This window comes from Rutilus rutilus (genome assembly GCF_951802725.1).
Source record: "Rutilus rutilus genome assembly, chromosome: 20".
Taxonomy (NCBI): domain Eukaryota; kingdom Metazoa; phylum Chordata; class Actinopteri; order Cypriniformes; family Leuciscidae; genus Rutilus; species Rutilus rutilus.
In genome coordinates, this window is record NC_140225.1 from 35,313,006 (window position 1) to 35,334,050 (window position 21,045).

General features: G+C 45.4%; 1 protein-coding gene across 5 annotated transcripts in view; it reads left to right on the plus strand.

Moving 5' to 3' along the window:
• Positions 1 to 21,045, plus strand: part of ccdc88ab (coiled-coil domain containing 88Ab) — a 97,005-nt gene that overhangs the window by 59,748 nt on the left and 16,212 nt on the right. The window contains exons 23-32 of one of the 5 annotated variants that reach the window (XR_014625552.1): positions 4,218 to 4,363; positions 4,546 to 4,638; positions 7,417 to 7,619; positions 8,957 to 8,998; positions 9,933 to 10,010; positions 10,626 to 10,793; positions 12,144 to 12,212; positions 13,080 to 13,261; positions 16,566 to 17,218; positions 17,832 to 17,902. Coding sequence is in view for 4 of the 5 variants with exons in the window: in XM_084390762.1 (XP_084246888.1) it covers positions 4,218 to 4,363; positions 4,546 to 4,638; positions 7,417 to 7,619; positions 8,957 to 8,998; positions 9,933 to 10,010; positions 10,626 to 10,793; positions 12,144 to 12,212; positions 13,080 to 13,261; positions 16,566 to 17,240 (1,656 nt within the window). In the remaining variant the exon portion in view is untranslated. Of the gene's footprint in view, positions 1 to 4,217; positions 4,364 to 4,545; positions 4,639 to 7,416; positions 7,620 to 8,956; positions 8,999 to 9,932; positions 10,011 to 10,625; positions 10,794 to 12,143; positions 12,213 to 13,079; positions 13,262 to 16,565; positions 17,380 to 17,831; positions 17,903 to 21,045 lie in introns of those variants that run through there. The other 4 variants (XM_084390764.1, XM_084390765.1, XM_084390762.1 and 1 more) reach the window with 4 other exon arrangements.

The window sequence follows — 21,045 nt, forward strand, 5'->3', positions numbered from 1 at the left end:
CCTCTGCCAAACTCACCAACCAGTGCGAGGTACGCGCTTCATAACCTCTGCCAAACTCACCAACCAGTGCGAGGTACGCGCTTCATAACCTCTGCCAAACTCACCAACCAGTGCGAGGTACGTGCTTCATAACCTCTACCAAACTCACCAACCAGTGCGAGGTACGCGCTTCATAACCTCTGCCAAACTCACCAACCAGTGCGAGGTACACGCTTCATAACCTCTACCAAACTCACCAACCAGTGCGAGGTACACACTTCATAACCTCTGCCAAACTCACCAACCAGTGCGAGGTACACACTTCATAACCTCTGCCAAACTCACCAACCAGTGCGAGGTACGCGCTTCATAACCTCTGCCAAACTCACCAACCAGTGCGAGGTACGCGCTTCATAACCTCTGCCAAACTCACCAACCAGTGCGAGGTACGCGCTTCATAACCTCTGCCAAACTCACCAACCAGTGCGAGGTACACGCTTCATAACCTCTACCAAACTCACCAACCAGTGCGAGGTACACACTTCATAACCTCTGCCAAACTCACCAACCAGTGCGAGGTACACACTTCATAACCTCTGCCAAACTCACCAACCAGTGCGAGGTACGCGCTTCATAACCTCTGCCAAACTCACCAACCAGTGCGAGGTACGTGCTTCATAACCTCTACCAAACTCACCAACCAGTGCGAGGTACGCGCTTCATAACCTCTGCCAAACTCACCAACCAGTGCGAGGTACACGCTTCATAACCTCTACCAAACTCACCAACCAGTGCGAGGTACACACTTCATAACCTCTGCCAAACTCACCAACCAGTGCGAGGTACACACTTCATAACCTCTGCCAAACTCACCAACCAGTGCGAGGTACGCGCTTCATAACCTCTGCCAAACTCACCAACCAGTGCGAGGTACGTGCTTCATAACCTCTACCAAACTCACCAACCAGTGCGAGGTACGCGCTTCATAACCTCTGCCAAACTCACCAACCAGTGCGAGGTACACGCTTCATAACCTCTACCAAACTCACCAACCAGTGCGAGGTACACACTTCATAACCTCTGCCATACTCACCAACCAGTGCGAGGTACACACTTCATAACCTCTACCAAACTCACCAACCAGTGCGAGGTACACACTTCATAACCTCTGCCAAACTCACCAACCAGTGCGAGGTACACACTTCATAACCTCTGCCAAACTCACCAACCAGTGCGAGGTACGCGCTTCATAACCTCTGCCAAACTCACCAACCAGTGCGAGGTACGCGCTTCATAACCTCTGCCAAACTCACCAACCAGTGCGAGGTACGCGCTTCATAACCTCTGCCAAACTCACCAACCAGTGCGAGGTACGCGCTTCATAACCTCTACCAAACTCACCAACCAGTGCGAGGTACGTGCTTCATAACCTCTACCAAACTCACCAACCAGTGCGAGGTACGCGCTTCATAACCTCTGCCAAACTCACCAACCAGTGCGAGGTACGTGCTTCATAACCTCTGCCAAACTCACCAACCAGTGCGAGGTACGCGCTTCATAACCTCTACCAAACTCACCAACCAGTGCGAGGTACGTGCTTCATAACCTCTGCCAAACTCACCAACCAGTGCGAGGTACGTGCTTCATAACCTCTGCCAAACTCACCAACCAGTGCGAGGTACGCGCTTCATAACCTCTGCCAAACTCACCAACCAGTACGTGCTTCATAACCTCTGCCAAACTCACCAACCAGTGCGAGGTACGTGCTTCATAACCTCTGCCAAACTCACCAACCAGTGCGAGGTACGCGCTTCATAACCTCTGCCAAACTCACCAACCAGTGCGAGGTACGCGCTTCATAACCTCTGCCAAACTCACCAACCAGTGCGAGGTACACGCTTCATAACCTCTGCCAAACTCACCAACCAGTGCGAGGTACGCGCTTCATAACCTCTGCCAAACTCACCAACCAGTGCGAGGTACGTGCTTCATAACCTCTGCCAAACTCACCAACCAGTGCGAGGTACGCGCTTCATAACCTCTGCCAAACTCACCAACCAGTGCGAGGTACGCGCTTCATAACCTCTGCCAAACTCACCAACCAGTGCGAGGTACGTGCTTCATAACCTCTACCAAACTCACCAACCAGTGCGAGGTACGCGCTTCATAACCTCTGCCAAACTCACCAACCAGTGCGAGGTACACGCTTCATAACCTCTACCAAACTCACCAACCAGTGCGAGGTACACACTTCATAACCTCTGCCAAACTCACCAACCAGTGCGAGGTACACACTTCATAACCTCTGCCAAACTCACCAACCAGTGCGAGGTACGCGCTTCATAACCTCTGCCAAACTCACCAACCAGTGCGAGGTACGCGCTTCATAACCTCTGCCAAACTCACCAACCAGTGCGAGGTACGCGCTTCATAACCTCTGCCAAACTCACCAACCAGTGCGAGGTACACGCTTCATAACCTCTACCAAACTCACCAACCAGTGCGAGGTACACACTTCATAACCTCTGCCAAACTCACCAACCAGTGCGAGGTACACACTTCATAACCTCTGCCAAACTCACCAACCAGTGCGAGGTACGCGCTTCATAACCTCTGCCAAACTCACCAACCAGTGCGAGGTACGTGCTTCATAACCTCTACCAAACTCACCAACCAGTGCGAGGTACGCGCTTCATAACCTCTGCCAAACTCACCAACCAGTGCGAGGTACACGCTTCATAACCTCTACCAAACTCACCAACCAGTGCGAGGTACACACTTCATAACCTCTGCCAAACTCACCAACCAGTGCGAGGTACACACTTCATAACCTCTGCCAAACTCACCAACCAGTGCGAGGTACGCGCTTCATAACCTCTGCCAAACTCACCAACCAGTGCGAGGTACGTGCTTCATAACCTCTACCAAACTCACCAACCAGTGCGAGGTACGCGCTTCATAACCTCTGCCAAACTCACCAACCAGTGCGAGGTACACGCTTCATAACCTCTACCAAACTCACCAACCAGTGCGAGGTACACACTTCATAACCTCTGCCATACTCACCAACCAGTGCGAGGTACACACTTCATAACCTCTACCAAACTCACCAACCAGTGCGAGGTACACACTTCATAACCTCTGCCAAACTCACCAACCAGTGCGAGGTACACACTTCATAACCTCTGCCAAACTCACCAACCAGTGCGAGGTACGCGCTTCATAACCTCTGCCAAACTCACCAACCAGTGCGAGGTACGCGCTTCATAACCTCTGCCAAACTCACCAACCAGTGCGAGGTACACGCTTCATAACCTCTACCAAACTCACCAACCAGTGCGAGGTACACACTTCATAACCTCTGCCAAACTCACCAACCAGTGCGAGGTACACACTTCATAACCTCTGCCAAACTCACCAACCAGTGCGAGGTACGCGCTTCATAACCTCTGCCAAACTCACCAACCAGTGCGAGGTACGCGCTTCATAACCTCTGCCAAACTCACCAACCAGTGCGAGGTACGTGCTTCATAACCTCTACCAAACTCACCAACCAGTGCGAGGTACGCGCTTCATAACCTCTGCCAAACTCACCAACCAGTGCGAGGTACACGCTTCATAACCTCTACCAAACTCACCAACCAGTGCGAGGTACACACTTCATAACCTCTGCCAAACTCACCAACCAGTGCGAGGTACACACTTCATAACCTCTGCCAAACTCACCAACCAGTGCGAGGTACGCGCTTCATAACCTCTGCCAAACTCACCAACCAGTGCGAGGTACGCGCTTCATAACCTCTGCCAAACTCACCAACCAGTGCGAGGTACGCGCTTCATAACCTCTGCCAAACTCACCAACCAGTGGAATTAAACTTCAGCCAAATGATTTTTAATAATCTGATCAGACTTCATCTATTCATGGATTTACCTCAGAAGGGTGTAACTTTGTGAGAACTTCACATGTTCACACTAGACCCGGAAGTGCTGAACCATTCACATAGAAGAAATTAGACATGCTTTATTGCAGATATCTTGCTGGTTCATCTTCCACTTCACATGTTTTTGCTCGTTATTTGTCATATTGTCTGTTGTGAATGGCTCTATGCCGCCCAATCTCAGGTCAACATGTGAAGTTCTCCATGAACATGGCGAGGTACAACTCTGTGAACTAAAACGTTGTTTTCAAACAAAGACATGTGGAGGGTAACCGTGTTTGTGTGAAATGTGTCCTGCAGCTGTTAAGCCAGTTGAAGGGGAATCTAGAGGAAGAGAACCGGCATTTACTGGATCAGATCCAGACCCTGATGCTGCAGAACCGGACCCTGCTGGAGCAGACCATGGAGAGCAAAGACCTGTTCCACGTCGAGCAGAGACAATACATGTATTTATACACACTTATATTCACACTTTCATTCTACCCTCATTCTTGTTTATGCTCTAAAACTATTACCCTGTAGTTGACCTCAGCTCCTGTGTGCAGATAGTCTGATGCTACTGTCTCTCTCTCTCTCTCTCTCTCTCTCTCTCTCTCTCTCTGTCTCTCTCACACACACACACACACAGTGATAAACTCAATGAGCTGAGGAGACAGAAAGAGAAACTTGAGGAGAAGATTATGGATCAATATAAGTTTTATGACCCATCACCACCTCGAAGGTAAGCGATGCCATCTCACACAGATCAGCGGATGTGTTTATAACATGGGTTTAACTTTACTACAGACCCCTTGAAAGCCAAGTTTTGTTGCTTTTATCCTATGTCTATTATCTTTGAGGAATTCTGTATTCTAGTGTAGTTCTAGAAACATGGACAAAATTTGCTTTTAGAAGATGCATTTAAAATGTACAATCTTTCTCTACTGGAATTCACACTATTAGAAACATTGATAACTCACAACGCACTAGAGAAATGTTGCCCAATCAAATGATTTCTGGAACGAGAATGTTCCTCCCCCTTTAATAATGATACCACTGGCCTCGGCCACTCATTCACTATTCCTATATATGGGCCATTCTACAGAATTGGTGCAAACTACTGTCCCACAACCAAAAAACACATTAAAAAGCATTTAAGTATTCAAATTTTAGATGTTTACAAAGATCCTTCTATTATCTATTGAATCCCACAATAATATTTTAAATATCAGAAAGCTTAAAATATATAAAATCATCATTTATTGGGTACTTTCAATTGGGAGGTGGCTGTCCCGAACCCTAACCCTAAATTTCAACTTGTGAAAATGATATTGAAATATTTTTTTCTATTTTTTCCATTGTTAAAAAGGTAATTTATTTTATATTTCATTTTTAATGTGTTCAAAAGTCTGAAAATCTATGTGTAACTTTGGAACGTCACTACCAAACATGTTTTTTCTGCAATTAAGCAAACTTTTTGGGGTGTTATTCCATAAAATGTAGTTTTTGTGTGTGTACAACTGTTTAGAACTGTGCTAGTTAACCATGTGCTGATAAGCATCTTTGAGCTAGGCTCAGAAGTATCTAAAATTGTCACTACCGAAACAGTCATGACTGAAACGCTTGTTGTGATCAGGAATACCCCTCTCCACAGTGCCAGACATCAAGCAATGCTCAGGCTGGACCAGGAGTAGCTGGCAGCCATATCCTCAAGGTTAGAACCTCTGGGTGTGGCCCGTAAAAGCCCAATCTGAGTGTTATTGGTTTCCTGAGAGTATAAGTATTACCTTTCAGAGTGCTAGAGTGGTTTCCATTAGGTCCCTGAATAACTCAGAAGTGGAAGGTACAAGAAACCCAAATGGGTAATTTCATTTATCTGTTCTCATCCAGATATTCTCTAAGGTTTTTACCACTATTATCAGCATACCATGTTCACCAGTGGATATACATCTTATAGAGGGTAATTATTCTTAAAAAAAAAAACATTTATATTTGTCCATTTATATTTTATATTTCCTGTAGCTCAAACAGTTGAGCGTTGGCGCTTGCAACGCCAAGGTCAAGGTCAAGGTCAAGGCTCATGGAACTGATAAGAATGTAAAATGTGTACCTTGAAATGCAATGCAAGTCGGTTTGGATAAAAGCATCTGCCAAATGCATAAATGTAAATGTAAATATTTATGCATTTAAATGTTTATCCAAAGCGGTTTATGTTGCATTTAATATTTCTCAGTTCATGAATTCCAAAACCATAAACATGCAGCCTGGCTGACACTTGCCCTTAGTACTCAACTCTTTCATTATGAAATGCTTTTGCTCCATACTCCCCAATTTACTTGATCTACTGCAGTTTGCCCACCACCCAAACAGAACTATGGACAATGGAATAACACCAATACTACATGCCACCCTTTCCCACTTAAATCACATGAAGGGAAAAACTATATTAGGTTGATGTAAGTTGGTTACAGGTAAGCATTCAAGAGTCTAATCTCCATCAGAATTGTTTCCAAGCTCTGGACTAAGTTCCTCAATCTGCCTGTGGGTCCTGGATTTCCTAATTGTTAGACACATCCTCTCTCATCCTAAACACTGGCTCTCCCCAGGGAATGGAAACTGATCAAATCTGCTGATGGCATTGTAGTGGTAAGCCCAATCATGGACAGTGATGGAGGAGATGGGGAATCTGGCATGGGGATCCTATATTCTTTCCTCTCACTAGTCTACCTCACTAACTGCACTTCCCAAAGGCATCGTAAGTCTAAGTAGCTCATAAAGACTATTGGTGCCAATGATTTCTGCAATCTACTTAGGCTTATGATGCTTTTGAAATGCCGGTCAGTCTGTTGCTGAAGGTTCCTGGCACATCCCTAATGCACAGTGTGGTACAGCAATACTTTTACCATCCAAGATGTCAGAAGTTCAGAATGTGCCTCAGATAAAGAGCATCATCTAGGACCGCATCACTGTCTAGAACTGCTCCTCACAGGCCCTTCAGAGAGGGATTTACCCTCCATATGAGACATGGGCTCTAGAAAGTGCAGGATAAGAGCCAAGATAATGGTAGTGCATAAACATTTCTATGGGCTGCTAATGCTGTTATGCACATGCATTTTTATAAATTGTGTACAGTGACAACATACACATCAGTGAGCTGTACTGCACTGGTCATCTTTCTTTTTATATATGACATTTGCATTGCATTGACTTCTGGGAGGCACATCATTGAGTTGCATGCACTCTTTGTGAACGCTGTCTCAGAGTCATGTGAAATTTCTCCAGGCTGGTCTTACTTCCAAAATTAGGCGTCCCTGAGTTGATTAAACTGGGATTGGTTTGTTCAAGAGTAGAAATCCTTTTGTGTCATTTTTCTCTGCAGAGGAGAACAGAAAACACTGTTTATGCCCACTGAGAGTTCGTTTAGATGGGACAAACACAAAGCTTCAGGCGAACAGCTTTTTGTGTGTATTGCAAGTGCATTATCGATGCACATAATGAGGGTTGCGTGTGGTTTCTGCAGGAGAGGTAACTGGATCGCACTGAAGATGAGGAAGCTCATCAAGCCGAAGAGTCGTGAGCGCATGCGCTCTCTCACACAGACCCCGTCCCGCTCGGAGTCCAGCGAAGGGTTTCTGACGCTGCCCCACCCAGACAGCCAGGACAGCTCGTCCGTGGGCTCCGGGTCCAACTCGCTGGAGGATTCGCTCGCGCACCACAGCGGCAGTGAGTATACGCACTCTTCCTACAGTCTGAGAGTTTGAACATCGTTTAAAGAGATACTTCACTCCTGAATCACTCTGATTGATTCAGAGTTTAGAGATACTTCACTCCTGAATCACTCTGATTGATTCAGAGTTTAGAGATACTTCACTCCTGAATCACTCCGATTGATTCAGAGTTTAGAGATACTTCACTCCTGAATCACTCTGATTGATTCAGAGTTTAGAGATACTTCACTCCTGAATCACTCTGATTGATTCAGAGATTAGATACTTCACTCCTGAATCACTCTGATTCAGTGGGGCTTTTCACATTTGAACTAGTTAACCCGGGGCCATTGTTTTACACTGCTCATAATTTACCCAGGGTTAACAATTAATCTGGGGTATTCATAAACCTATGTTTCACACACTGTACATTCCTAAATCCTGGGTTAATGTCCTTATTTGCATATTTGCGGTGTCAGTGTCACTGATTGGACAAACGCTGCATGCAACCTGTTTACATAAAGGCTCAAGCATTTTGCATCCTCATATTATATATTGCCAACTAAGTTTTTCCTGAATGAACTTTTCAGATTATAATGGTAAGAATGAAACTGTCTCTTCTTCAGTCCAATTGTCATGTTTTCCATCACTATTTGACAAGTTCTCTGACAATCCAAAGCATGTGAATGCGAGGCACAGGATTGGTTGTGTGTTGCTAAGCAGCCTGTGAACATGAGGCACAGGATTGGTTGTCTGTTGCTAAGCATCTAGAGCACATCGCGTCACACTGCACACGTTTTGCACTGCAATGTGGGGTTAACCGTGCATTCTTCTCCGGAGCAGGACTTCATAACCCGGGATAAAAAGCGGTGCTAACCTTGCTTTTAAATTACAAGTGTAAATCATTCGTAAACGTACCATCGTAACCATCGTAAATGGTTAAAAAAAAGTGGTTTAGAACGATGATAACCCGGTGCAGTGAGAAAAGCACCAATGAGTGACTGAGTCATCTGACTGATTCTGATTCTTTCGACTCATTTCCTAAGGAGAACCAGTGTGTGTCCGACTCATGGTCTGGCTGGTAGTGCGTTAGTGGCGCGTGCAGGTTTAAAATGAAAAGGCCTCATTTGTTAATATTACTTAATGCATTAATTAATTATTAACTATGAGCAATATATTGTTATATAATTTACTTATCTTTGTTAATGTTAGTTAATAAAAATGCAATTGTTCATTGTTTCATGGTGAGCTCACATCTCAGCTAGAGAATGTTAACAGGAAACATGTATGATGTATGATTGCGTAGTTCCAGCCTGACGTTTTCTCTTGTTTTTTCTTGCTTTCTGTGTGAAGGGAAGAGAGCTGAGAAAAGCCAAACACAGGCTTCCTCTAACGGTATGCTGTCAGTCAGCCCATGAACACTCTGCATTTGTGTTCATCTCTATTAAAAGGTGCAATTCAAACAGTACGTGTGACTGTAATCCAGCGCTCGTCGCCAGTGTCATTCATACAGCTGTGCGTGAGAGCGGCTCAGTGATGATGTGTGGCATTGCACCCTTTAATGATCATTCCCTGTTGTGCTGTTGGCATCACATAGTAGCCGCGTTTCCATCACCCTTCAAATTGAAAATTGAAAATACTCCCTATGGAAACACGTCAATTTCGCAAAAACTCCCATATATCGCAAAAAAGTTTTTACGCTCACATGAGGTGCTTTTTCAGGCAATTCGAAAAAGTAATATTTCTCAAATACGTAAAAGTCGATCATTCTTTAAAGAAGGCATGGTATGTTTGGACAGCAGACGAGACAGAGTTCTTAATTAAACTCATAAAAGACAAAAGAAATATGGGAATACTGGATTCTAAACAACAAACAATTGCCACAATTTATCAAGAGTTTGATGCAGATATGAGGAAACACCTCACAAGTATAAGGGTCTTTCCTTGCCATTAATGTCGGAAAACACGCCTACGTCTCCTTCCATTAATAATAATGGCTAGTGCGGTGGCTGATAAACGTAAACCTACCAACATCCGTTGCCATGATTTTTGGAACGTTTTAGTCACATAACATCGGTTAATGGAAACGCAGTCATTTCCCAATAGTTTTTTATAGACAATATTGCAAAAGTTTTGCACAAATCTGTAATGGAAACGCAGCTAGTGTGGCGTACGTTTCACCGCTCGCTCACTACATGTGTGTTCCTGTGACCTGCAGCTGTGATGGATGTTAACCACATGTGCATCAGTTTGACAGCAGTTTGACACTGTTGTCTTGCTAACACCCGTCTTTTCTCTCCTCCCGCTCGTTGCGTTTGTCCGGTGACAGCGCTGAAAAAGCTTCCGTTCATGAGGAACCGATCCAAGGAGAAAGACCGAGTGAAGGCCGTCTACCGCCGCTCTATGTGTAAGACATCCGATAGTCCACACCCATCATGCTCTTCTCTTACTGTCCGTCTCTTCTGCAGTGGAGTCTCTCATCATTGATCATCATCACATATTTCACACACACGCAGTCCTCATTCTCTTGTGATGTGATGTCATGGATGTTAGAGTTAATGTTTGTCTTTTCTGATGCAGAAACGGAGATTTAAGGAACTAGTTAGTGAGTGTCCTGCTAACGCGTGTCACACTTGGTCACACTGCCTGCTAGACTTCCATTATTAATATATTAGAGTGTAAACACTGTTCACATGATGGTTCAGAGGCTCATGAGTCAGATCTGACTGTGCTTATATACCTTACGCTGCTTTACTAGCATTATAACCACTAGTGGAGTCGTGTTATTCTCTACATCTCATGTGCCAGTGAAGCATCCTGTGGTGTTTACTGCATCGTCACTCAATGAATCACTTTCAGCATTTGCTCCTCATGTCTCTTTCTTTTCTTCGCTGTTACTCATTCTCATACTTCATGCATGCGAGCAGTCCTTCCTTGTGTTAATGCTGTGTGTGTGTGTGTGTGTGTGTGTGTGTGTGTGTGTGTGTGTGTGTGTGTGTGTGTGTGTGTGTGTGTGTGTCAGCCATGAACGACCTGCTGCAGACAATGGCTGTGTCCGAGGGTCAGTGGTCCAGCAGCACGGATCATCTGGAAGCTCCTGATGGGAAGGAGTTCGGATCCATGGACTATTCCAGCGCTGCTGCTGATTACGCAAGCCTGATCCGCGGCGCTCGACACCGCACCAATACAGGTAGAGTTCACCACACAGACACCACACAGACACCACACAGACACCACACAGACACAGGTAGAGTTCACCACACAGACACCACACAGACACAGGTAGAGTTCACCACACAGACACCACACAGACACAGGTAGAGTTCACCACACAGACACAGGTAGAGTTCACCACACAGACACCACACAGACACCACACAGACACCACACAGACACAGGTAGAGTTCACCACACAGACACCACACAGACACAGGTAGAGTTCACCACACAGACACAGGTAGAGTTCACCACACAGACACCACACAGACACAGGTAGAGTTCACCACACAGACACAGGTAGAGTTCACCACACAGACACCACACAGACACAGGTAGAGTTCACCACACAGACACAGGTAGAGTTCACCACACAGACACAGGTAGAGTTCACCACACAGACACAGGTAGAGTTCACCACACAGACACAGGTAGAGTTCACCACACAGACACAGGTAGAGTTCACCGCTGGACACTAAGAATGTTTGTCAAATAAAAGTGCATTTTGAGTCACACCAATAGTGTGGATCATTTTCATCTGATTTGCATCATCTCTTGCTGCATCATTCAGGTCCTTAAAAAGTCTCAAGTTTTATCAAATTTAAGGTCTTAAATAAGAGTATTTCAAGAGATCTTAAATTTGGGGATGTGCTTAAATCTGTACTCTTTCAGAAGATGTGTAACAGCGCCCCCTACTGTATAACAAGGAAAACTCGGAAAGCAGGAAAATTCCGTCACTGGCAGGGAAAGAGTTAATTAAATGTTTATGCTCGTTCTACAGACTCCCAATCAATCAATACAGTGCATTTATGCCAAACGATTGCCACTGATCTACTGTTGATGAATAACGACAGTGTTTACTCTATGGTGTTTAAATCATACCTGCAAACTCGTCACATCTCTAAAAAGCACAGCTGTGTTGCGTACAAGCGTCACTGGGGTGAAACCGCTGTATTTCTGTTGTTCCGTCTACTATCCAAGCGCCATCTACTGTCAGAGAGTGGAATTACATTTTCATTCAGTCGGTGGATCGAAATGAAGCTAATGTGCATTTAAAAATCTAAACCATAAGATTGTATATGTATATATAATGAATTTAAATATAATCATTTAGTCTTTTCTTAAAAATAATGGTTAAAATGTGATGTTTATCATTTTATGGAACTTAAATCATTGTTTTTCCAGTAATTTTACCATAGCTCTTCCTCTACCGCCCATGTGGTATGAGCTGTATTAGTGCAGGTCAGGTGGTTCATTAACCCTGATGATTGAGTCGCTCCTGCTGTGCTGTGATGACATCATCGTGCCGCTCTGTTGTCCGCAGGTAACGCCATGTCCAGTGATGACATCACGCAGGTGTCCTCGGAGGAGTCGAGTGTGCTGCGGGCTCAGGGTGAGTGTGTCTAACACTGCCAGAGCTTCATGCATCTTTACAGAGACGACGTCTAAATTTCATTATGATCCTGGCTTTAATTATTAGGGCTCAAGTCAAGTCAGCTTTATCTCTACAGCGCTTTATACAGATTGTTTCAGAGCAGCTTCACAGTGATGAACAGGAGATTGATGTCATCTGAAGTCAGTTCAGTGTGGATTCAGTTCTGTTGTAAAGATCATCAATTATTAAACTAGTTCATTATATCTATAAAGCAGCTCTGGAAAAATCTAAAATGCTGACAACAAAACATAGTGCAGTGGCCATGTGCAATCTAGTCACTAGAGTTGTCAAAAAGTACTGAAACTTAAAAACTGTGACTCTGAGCGCTGTTGAGCGGAATCGTAAAGGCCTCTGATTGGCCGCTGTGCTCACGTGCTCATCAGATATGTCTGTGATTGGCTACAATGCGTCACAATTTGAAAATGTCAGTACCTATTTGGTACCGAAGTCGTGATGATGTGTTCCCAGACTCTAATGCTCTGGATCTCAGTCAGCCAATCTTTCAGTCATTTTATTCATGTCCGGTGTCTATTTAATGAAATAAATGTTGAGTTAAATCCTCGTTTATCACTATGGTTTTGATGTGTTATCTTGTTTTATTCATTGTGTGCCTGTAACATGGCTGTGATTTATGATATTTAACTGTATATAATATTATTAACTATGTTTATTTGACTTGCTTAGTTATTATGCATTTAATTTTATTGTAATAACTATAAAATTACGTCTCTTAAAGCAGCTAGCGCTTTCTTGTTAGTAGCTTGTAGTGAGTGTGTTTGTAAGGTTATCGGCGTGTGACGCTCTGTGTGTGTGTGTGTGTGTCAGGCGTGATGAACGGCAGTGCGAGCGCAGCTCACAGCGAGAGCAGTGGAGACGTCAGTGTGTGTTTGGACAGTCCCGTGAGGATGACATCATCGCAGCTCAGCGCTCAGGACGGCTCACACAGGGCTAAACCTGAGAGGGTTTCCCTGCAGCAGTTCCTGACCGAGAGCACAGAGCCGGCAGAGGTGACGCATCACACACACACACACACACACACACACACACACTAGTGCTGGGCGGTATGACTAAAAATCCATATCACTGAATTTTTCTAAACTATACCGGTTTCACGGTATATGACAGGTTTTGTTTTTTCAAGCATGACTGGGTGTAAACCACATGTTCTACTGAGTGAGAGGAAATACTGCAGTAGACTGACTCAGAATGCCCTATTTTACTGTCATGAGTGAATATTGTAGAAACATCCACACTAGGATTAATACAGATTTGCACAAAATGATGCTGTTTACAAAGAGGTGCCAGCAGGAGGCGCTGTAGGTGCGGCAGAAACAGCGGTTTCCCCGGTAACGGCTGAACACAAAGCAGCGCGGCGCTCATAAACGCTGCTTTATCAGGAAAGATAAAGGAAGATTAAATGAAAATAACATCGAAACTTTTCTAAAGACAGTCAGTTCCCTTCAAAAATACATTCATATAAACTCAGACTGTGCTCATGTTTATTCAACGATACCAACCGCAAATACATTTTCCAAAAGGCTGTATTGAAACAATATAATTTGACAGCTATCAATTGTAGTTTAACCTCTCCATCTTCACGCTCAGTAACACACACAGCTGTGCATCACTAGTGCAACAGTGGAAAGCGACCCCTCTCACACAGTGTCGCGCCGTGAGTTCGATCGCTGTTAAAGCGGCATACACCGGTATATTAATAATTCATATCATAACAAAAATAAAAACCAGTATTCTGTGAACCGGTGTACAGCCCAGCACTAACACACACACACACACACACACACACACACACACACACACACACACACATCTACACCATCACAAGACTTACAAACTGCAGCACTAGTCTTGCATGACTGTAGAAACACACACTCACACACACACACACACACACACACATCTACACCATCACAAGACTTACAAACTGCAGCACTAGTCTTGCATGACTGTAGAAACACACACTCACACACACACACACACACATCTACACCATCACAAGACTTACAAACCGCAGCACTAGTCTTGCATGACTGTAGAAACACACACTCACACACACACACACACACACACACATCTACACCATCACAAGACTTACAAACCGCAGCACTAGTCTTGCATGACTGTAGAAACACACACTCACACACTCACACACACACACACACACACATCTACACCATCACAAGACTTACAAACCGCAGCACTAGTCTTGCATGACTGTAGAAACACACACTCACACACTCACACACACACACACACACACATCTACACCATCACAAGACTTACAAACCGCAGCACTAGTCTTGCATGACTGTAGAAACACACACTCACACACACACACACACACACACACATCTACACCATCACAAGACTTACAAACCGCAGCACTAGTCTTGCATGACTGTAGAAACACACACTCACTCACTCACACACACACACACATCTACACCATCACAAGACTTACAAACCGCAGCACTAGTCTTGCATGACTGTAGAAACACACACTCACACAGGAGGAGCTTTTCAGAGATGCTGCAGTTCACAGTTTTACAAGTTCACCTCGGCCGTCAGTTGCAGCTTGTTCTCGCGCTCTGTGGGCATCCTTGCACATTTACCACAAGTACACCTCTTACAGAAAAAAGTAACATTGTAAAAGAAATTGTTGCACGCCAACTTACTGTAGGAAAGCAGTAGTGCTAGCTCACGGCATTCGGTGTCTGTCTGCTAACGTCACATTATAAAGCAGTTTCAAAATCAGTGTATAACTAGCTATTAACGTACATATTTTGGAGATTTATATGTACATCGCTGAGTCCGGCTCACACATATAAGGCCGGTTTCCCTCAGCAATGTCCATCATTACAGGTGTTTTATTCACCTTACTCGTGAGCATCACCGAGCCACAGCAGGCTACAGCACACATGCCCCTCTTCACCTGTGGTTGGCCTGGCCGTGCGTCACTCAGAAAACAACAGGCCAATCACAAGAGAATATGAATATCATGAATATTAATTAGAAAGGCCAAAATCGACCTGTTCTTGGCAGAGCTCCTGAGAAAGATGTTTTTTGGTACTTGTACCACAAATATATATTCTTAAGGACGTCAAAACCTAAAATAAAACTTCAGAAAGGTGTACAAAATGGGACCTTTAACTGAAATCAGTGATGCCACATTAATAGAGCAGCTTGAAAAAACCTGAATCATTGTCCATATCAGTGTAAACGACCCAATGATTTCAGACTTAACTCAAGCCTGCAGGACACACACTCTCTCACACACACACACACACACACACACACACACACACACACACACACACTACCGGTCAAAGGTTTGGAGTTGGTAAGATATTTCTAATGTTTCTGAAAGTCTCTTCTGTAGCCTGGGAATTTAGATTTGCTGTGCAAGTCCGTCTGGCCAAGAGCCCACTCAAGCCCATTTCCAATCTGTCCAAATCTTGGAACCAATCACAAATGGTGAGGCGGGCTTTACACGATGACAATCGCTCTGATTGGTTTTAGTTCGTTGGTGACGCCCCTTTGGAAATGGGATGTGAATGAAGCTTCCCCAGATCAGTTACGGCTGAGAAGGGTCTGGTGTCAACCAGGCTAACTCTTCTGCTCACCAAGACTGCATTTGTTTGATCAGAAATACTGTAAAAACAGTGAAATATTATTCCAATGTAGATCAGCTGTTCTCTATGTGAATATATAGTAAAGTGTAATTTATTCCTGTGATCAAAGCTGAATGTTCAGCATCATTACTCCAGTCTTCAGTGTCACATGATCCTTCAGAAATCACTCTAATATGATGATTTGATGCTCAAGAAACATTTATGATTATTATCAGTGTTGAAAACAGCTGTGCTGCTTCAGATTTCAGAGGAAACCGTCATACATTTTATTTCTCAGGATTTTTTGATGAACAGAAAAAGCGCATTTATTTGAAAGCGAATGTTTTGTAACATTGTAATGTCTTTAGGCTCTTTCATACCGAGGACAATAATTGTAACGATAACAGTAACAACAAAGATATGGTTTTAAAAATCATTCTAAATGTAAAAGAAAAGAGTCCACAGCACAAATACAATGATATCAAGACAGAGGAACGATAGAAGCATTGACAGCCAATCAGAATCCATCCTGTTTTAACAAGCTCAAGCATTTGAAGAGCTGGTGTGGACGCTAATATAGTTCACACTAATAATAATTATAACCAGAACTGTCACTTTCTATCAATTTAATGCATCCTTGCTGAATAAAAAAATAAATTGATGTTCGTCTTCCCCTGTGCAGGAGTCTCTCTCGGCTCAGCCGGGTCGTGTGTCGGGAGCCAGAGAGCGTGTGAAGGGCCGAGGGATCCTGCGTTCAGCCAGTGGCAGGGCAGCAGCGCCAGACTCCGGTCCACCGGGCCGCCCGAGCCTGCGTAAGGCAGAGAGCACACGGGCCAAGGGTTCGGCGCCGCCCCGAGCCGGCCTGGCGTCCCAGAGCAGAGCGGTGTCGGTGTCAGAGCGCCTGGACTCCAGCTCCTCGGGTCTGCCCCGCGCCAGCAGCGTCATCTCCACCGCTGAGGGAACCGTGCGCAGGACCAGCATCCACGACCTGCTCTCCAAGGACAGCCGGCAGCCCGTTCTGGTGGACCCGTGTCCCGCCCGGACCCAGAGCTCCAGTGAGTACGGCCCCCGCGCCCTGCCCACGTCTGCTAGCATGCCCTGCAGCGTAGCGGAGCCCGAGCTGAGCCTGCAGGCCTTTCTAGGTCCCTCCTTCACCGTAGACTCCATGTTTCTGGACTCAGTGTTTGGCGAGCCGGCGGTGACGGGCGGCGCTAGAAACCAGGCCATCCTGTCGCTCAACACGGCCCTCGTTAGCAACATTAGCGGCCCCCCCCCTAAAGCCCCCCCCGCTGACGGCGAGCCCGATGTGTGTGTGCCGGCGGAGGAGTCGCTGTGGTACGAGTACGGCTGTGTGTGACGCTCAGCATGAGTCCGGATCCTGCATGCCTCTCTGTCCCATGTCCTTATGCTGATCATGATGTGATTATTCTGCTGAAAACACATCGCAGGGTTTGAACTGAACCTCATCTGTGTGAGATCATTAACCCATGTCTTGTTCGCCTGCTGTCGGGTGGTTTCGGGCTGATCTACTTCCATATTTATGAAAACGAGGCTTGTAGAACAAGTCCCATGATGCTCCTCTGAGCTCCTTGAGGAACTGCTGCATTCATTCATGTTTTATTATTTAAATGACACGCTCCTGTCGAATGTTCACGGGACATTTGTTTGTGATGTGTGTGTGCATGGCTTTATCCCGGCGCTCCATTCTGAAGGCTGCGATCAGAATGAGTGTTTCCCAGAGCACGTCTTGTGTTGATCATGTGATCTGTGTCGTACGCATCACGCATATGTCCTCGAGGGAGTCGCTGATGGACGAGAGAGTCTCACCAACACACGATAATCTACAGCTCTAACTCCACTGTTTATCATGTTTGTGTCCTGATCATGTCCTTCATTATATTTGATTGTGTAACGCCCAGTTGAAGTGTACCTTGCTTGTGTTCCGCAGATGTGGAAGTGTTACAGGGAAACAGGAAGTCTAAAAGAGCTGGCACTCAGAGTCTGTCATGAGTCCACATGGTGAGTGTGTGCAGTGTCGTGAACCTGTTGTGTTTCAGCTCTGTCTTCGTGCTCATCCACTGGAAACGCTGCCATTTGCCTTCGGGACTGTAATCAGAAGAGTACAGGAGATTATCCCTGTCCAACACAAGCCCAAAGTACCTGGAGCCTGACGCATGAACACACAAAACAAGGTCTGAAACGAGTGTATGGAGTTTCCCTATCGATTAAAACAAAAATGATTTAATCACTAAACTTCCTTCCAAGGAAAGTGTGTTCGCTTGGCGGCCATATTGTCACCGTGAAGCTGTTTCGGGAACCCTGAAATCTCACCGAACCTCATAATCCAATAACACATTTCACAATCAGCAATGAAATCTGACATGAACTGTCCCCTAAATGTGGTTTCTTACGCTCAAATAGCATTAAAAAGCTTATTGTTCAGGCCAGATGAGCCAATGCGCATGTACAATCACAGGCCCAGAACACTCTCTGTCGGAGCCTGAGCTTCTAACAGCAGCCAAACACACTATAGATGTACACAGACTTATATCACTCATGACTGGAAGAAAAGTGTCCGGTCACGACTATAACCCAGGCTCTCGGAGAAGGGGAACGACACACTGGTCTTGGATTGCCACTATGGGGAATGCCATCAGCGTGACCGGGGTGTGTGACGAACACGCCAGCTTATTGCTGACACAGTCCATGACGTCACAAGCGGAGCGCCTATAGACAGAAGAGCGCCTGTAAAACATGTCATCAGCTCTTTTGTCTGAAGGAGGCAAGTCTCGTTCCCCTTCTCAGAGAACCAGGGTTACACTCGTAACCGGAGACATTCATGCGTCATGGAGCTGATGCAACCAGAACCCACACCGCTAGCCGAAGGGAACGCCTGCCTCATTAATCTGTGAATATGCACAAACATAATGAGCTTAGCATGAATTCACCGTACAGATTATTAACCGGAGTCAGAGCACATCAACCTTAAGGGCATCCAGAGTAAAGGTCCTTTCACACTGGACGCGATTTTGACACACGAATAATTTGCGCGATGGTTTTATTTGTTGATCAGCTGTGTGTGTAATGAGCGCTTCCACACCGAACGCGGATGTGCTGCGGCGGAAACACGACGACAGAAAAGGCTCCAGCCAATCACACACTACAAGGACAACGATTTGAAAGACAATGTGTGACGTAGCATTGCCAACCAACTCGGCTATCTCGACTGTGAGTGTGTTGTGTGATAGTTTAGTCGTTGTATAGTCCTGTGCTGTGTAGGCTAGCAGGCTAAACTACATCTGGGATAGAAAGCTAACACTATTATCTTCAAAGATAGAGACAAAGACCGTGTTTACTTTGAACATGTAACAAGATGTAGTGAGACTATTTAGGGCTGCTTTTAGTATCTATACATTCTTTGTGTGATATCTACAGTTTCTAGTCGAATGATTCTAACTTGTTACTTCGTGTGTTACATGTAATGTGTATTGACATTAGAAAACGCACTGTGTGCACTTCAACTTTAGTTGAAGACGCAAAAAAACTGTGGAAAACCCTCAGGGACACCTATGTGAGGAAGAGGAGAGAGGAACAGGAAACTAAGAGTGGACATTAGCATACTCCCCTTCAGACTCTCTGCTCTGTCAGATTGGCTGCACCCAAAACCTTCTTTTCTGTCTTTTAAAGAAAATGAAAAGCTCGTGATGATGATGATGATGATGAAGAAGTGTCCATGTTTTCTCAGCTGTCGGCATGAAAGTTTTGGAATGTTGAAGCTCTGAACGTCACAGACGTCGCAAATTCGCGTCGCGGCTGATGTGAAAGGTTTTGACGCGAACTATTCGCACACGAACTATTCGCTTTTTCGTTACGCTTCGGGTGTGAAAGGGCCTTAACACCTATTGACTGCCTAGTGCTGCCACTCCCTAAGGAGTAGCGTATTTAGCGGTAGCGTATTTTTCTTATTGTTTTCAATGGGAGCACTGCGTTTTTAAAAGCCAGGAGCATAACGAGGCGCTGAGAGTCTGTTTCATGCTGAGCGCTTGCTGTTTTTTACCGGTCGCCAAGAGTTGAAGAATGTCCGCATGCTCTCATCACTGTTACTTTTTACCCAGCCGTCCAATCACAGTGGAGGAGAGGACAACACAGTGGACAAACACCACACCGACCGACCGGCAAACGCTCTCGAACACCTACAGCTTGGTGTTTTCAGCAGAGCGCCTAGCGTTTACAGCTCAAGGGAAGTCCTGGCCTGTACAGCCGTCCTCCCTCCCTTCCCACCGACAGCACAGCTCTGAGGCAATGGTTCTCAGACACGCCAGCATGTGCACACTGTGAGGCAAGCGACAGAAAGAGCAGCTTCCAATCCCTGTTTTCCTTTAAATGAAGTTCCAAACATAGTTTCGGGAGGAGCCTAAATATTCAGTCCTGTCACTCATCATTACGAGCGTACTATATAAGCAGCGGACACCCCTAACTCTTCCGGCAGCTACGCTTGCTACACGTGTGTGTCTCCACAGGCCTGTCCTGACTGGGGCATCCGTGCATATCGAGATTACAAGATTCCTCCATTACCCCGACAGCTCCATGTGGAAATCTAGGAGGAATAAGGCTCAAATGCGGGGCAGTGGAGGAAGCAGATAACACCTGCCTCAACTCTCTCAGCATCTAGTTCCTCAGAGTTAGCCATGACCCTTCCTGACCCAACATCAGGCAACAGAGCTAGCATGAGAAGTCCAGAAGAGAGAACTAACCCTATCAGACTCCCACAGCTCCGCCTACAGTCTCCGAGATCCCGCCTGGCCCGCTTCCAGAGCTGAGGAAACATTAGATCCCTCAGGAGAGAAGAAAGCAAGAACAAAGCTCTCGCTGATGGTGTTCCCTATAGCGCCAATCCACGACACAATGTCGAATTTCCACTTTGAACATGAGCTGCTTCTCTTTTATCCAGTGCCGTGCAGTGATGTGAAGACTACCCATCAGCCCCGGCGTGCGTTATTCACAGGCGGGACTCGTTCATGAGTACTGTGAGCGCACCCTCGGCAGCCCATGAGGGGTCTGTGTACATCTAAAGTCTGTGTTAATAACAGTAATTAAACGGGATAACCGGGATCTGGGATTAAATATCATCAATCAAACATATTTTCATCATTGAATCTTCA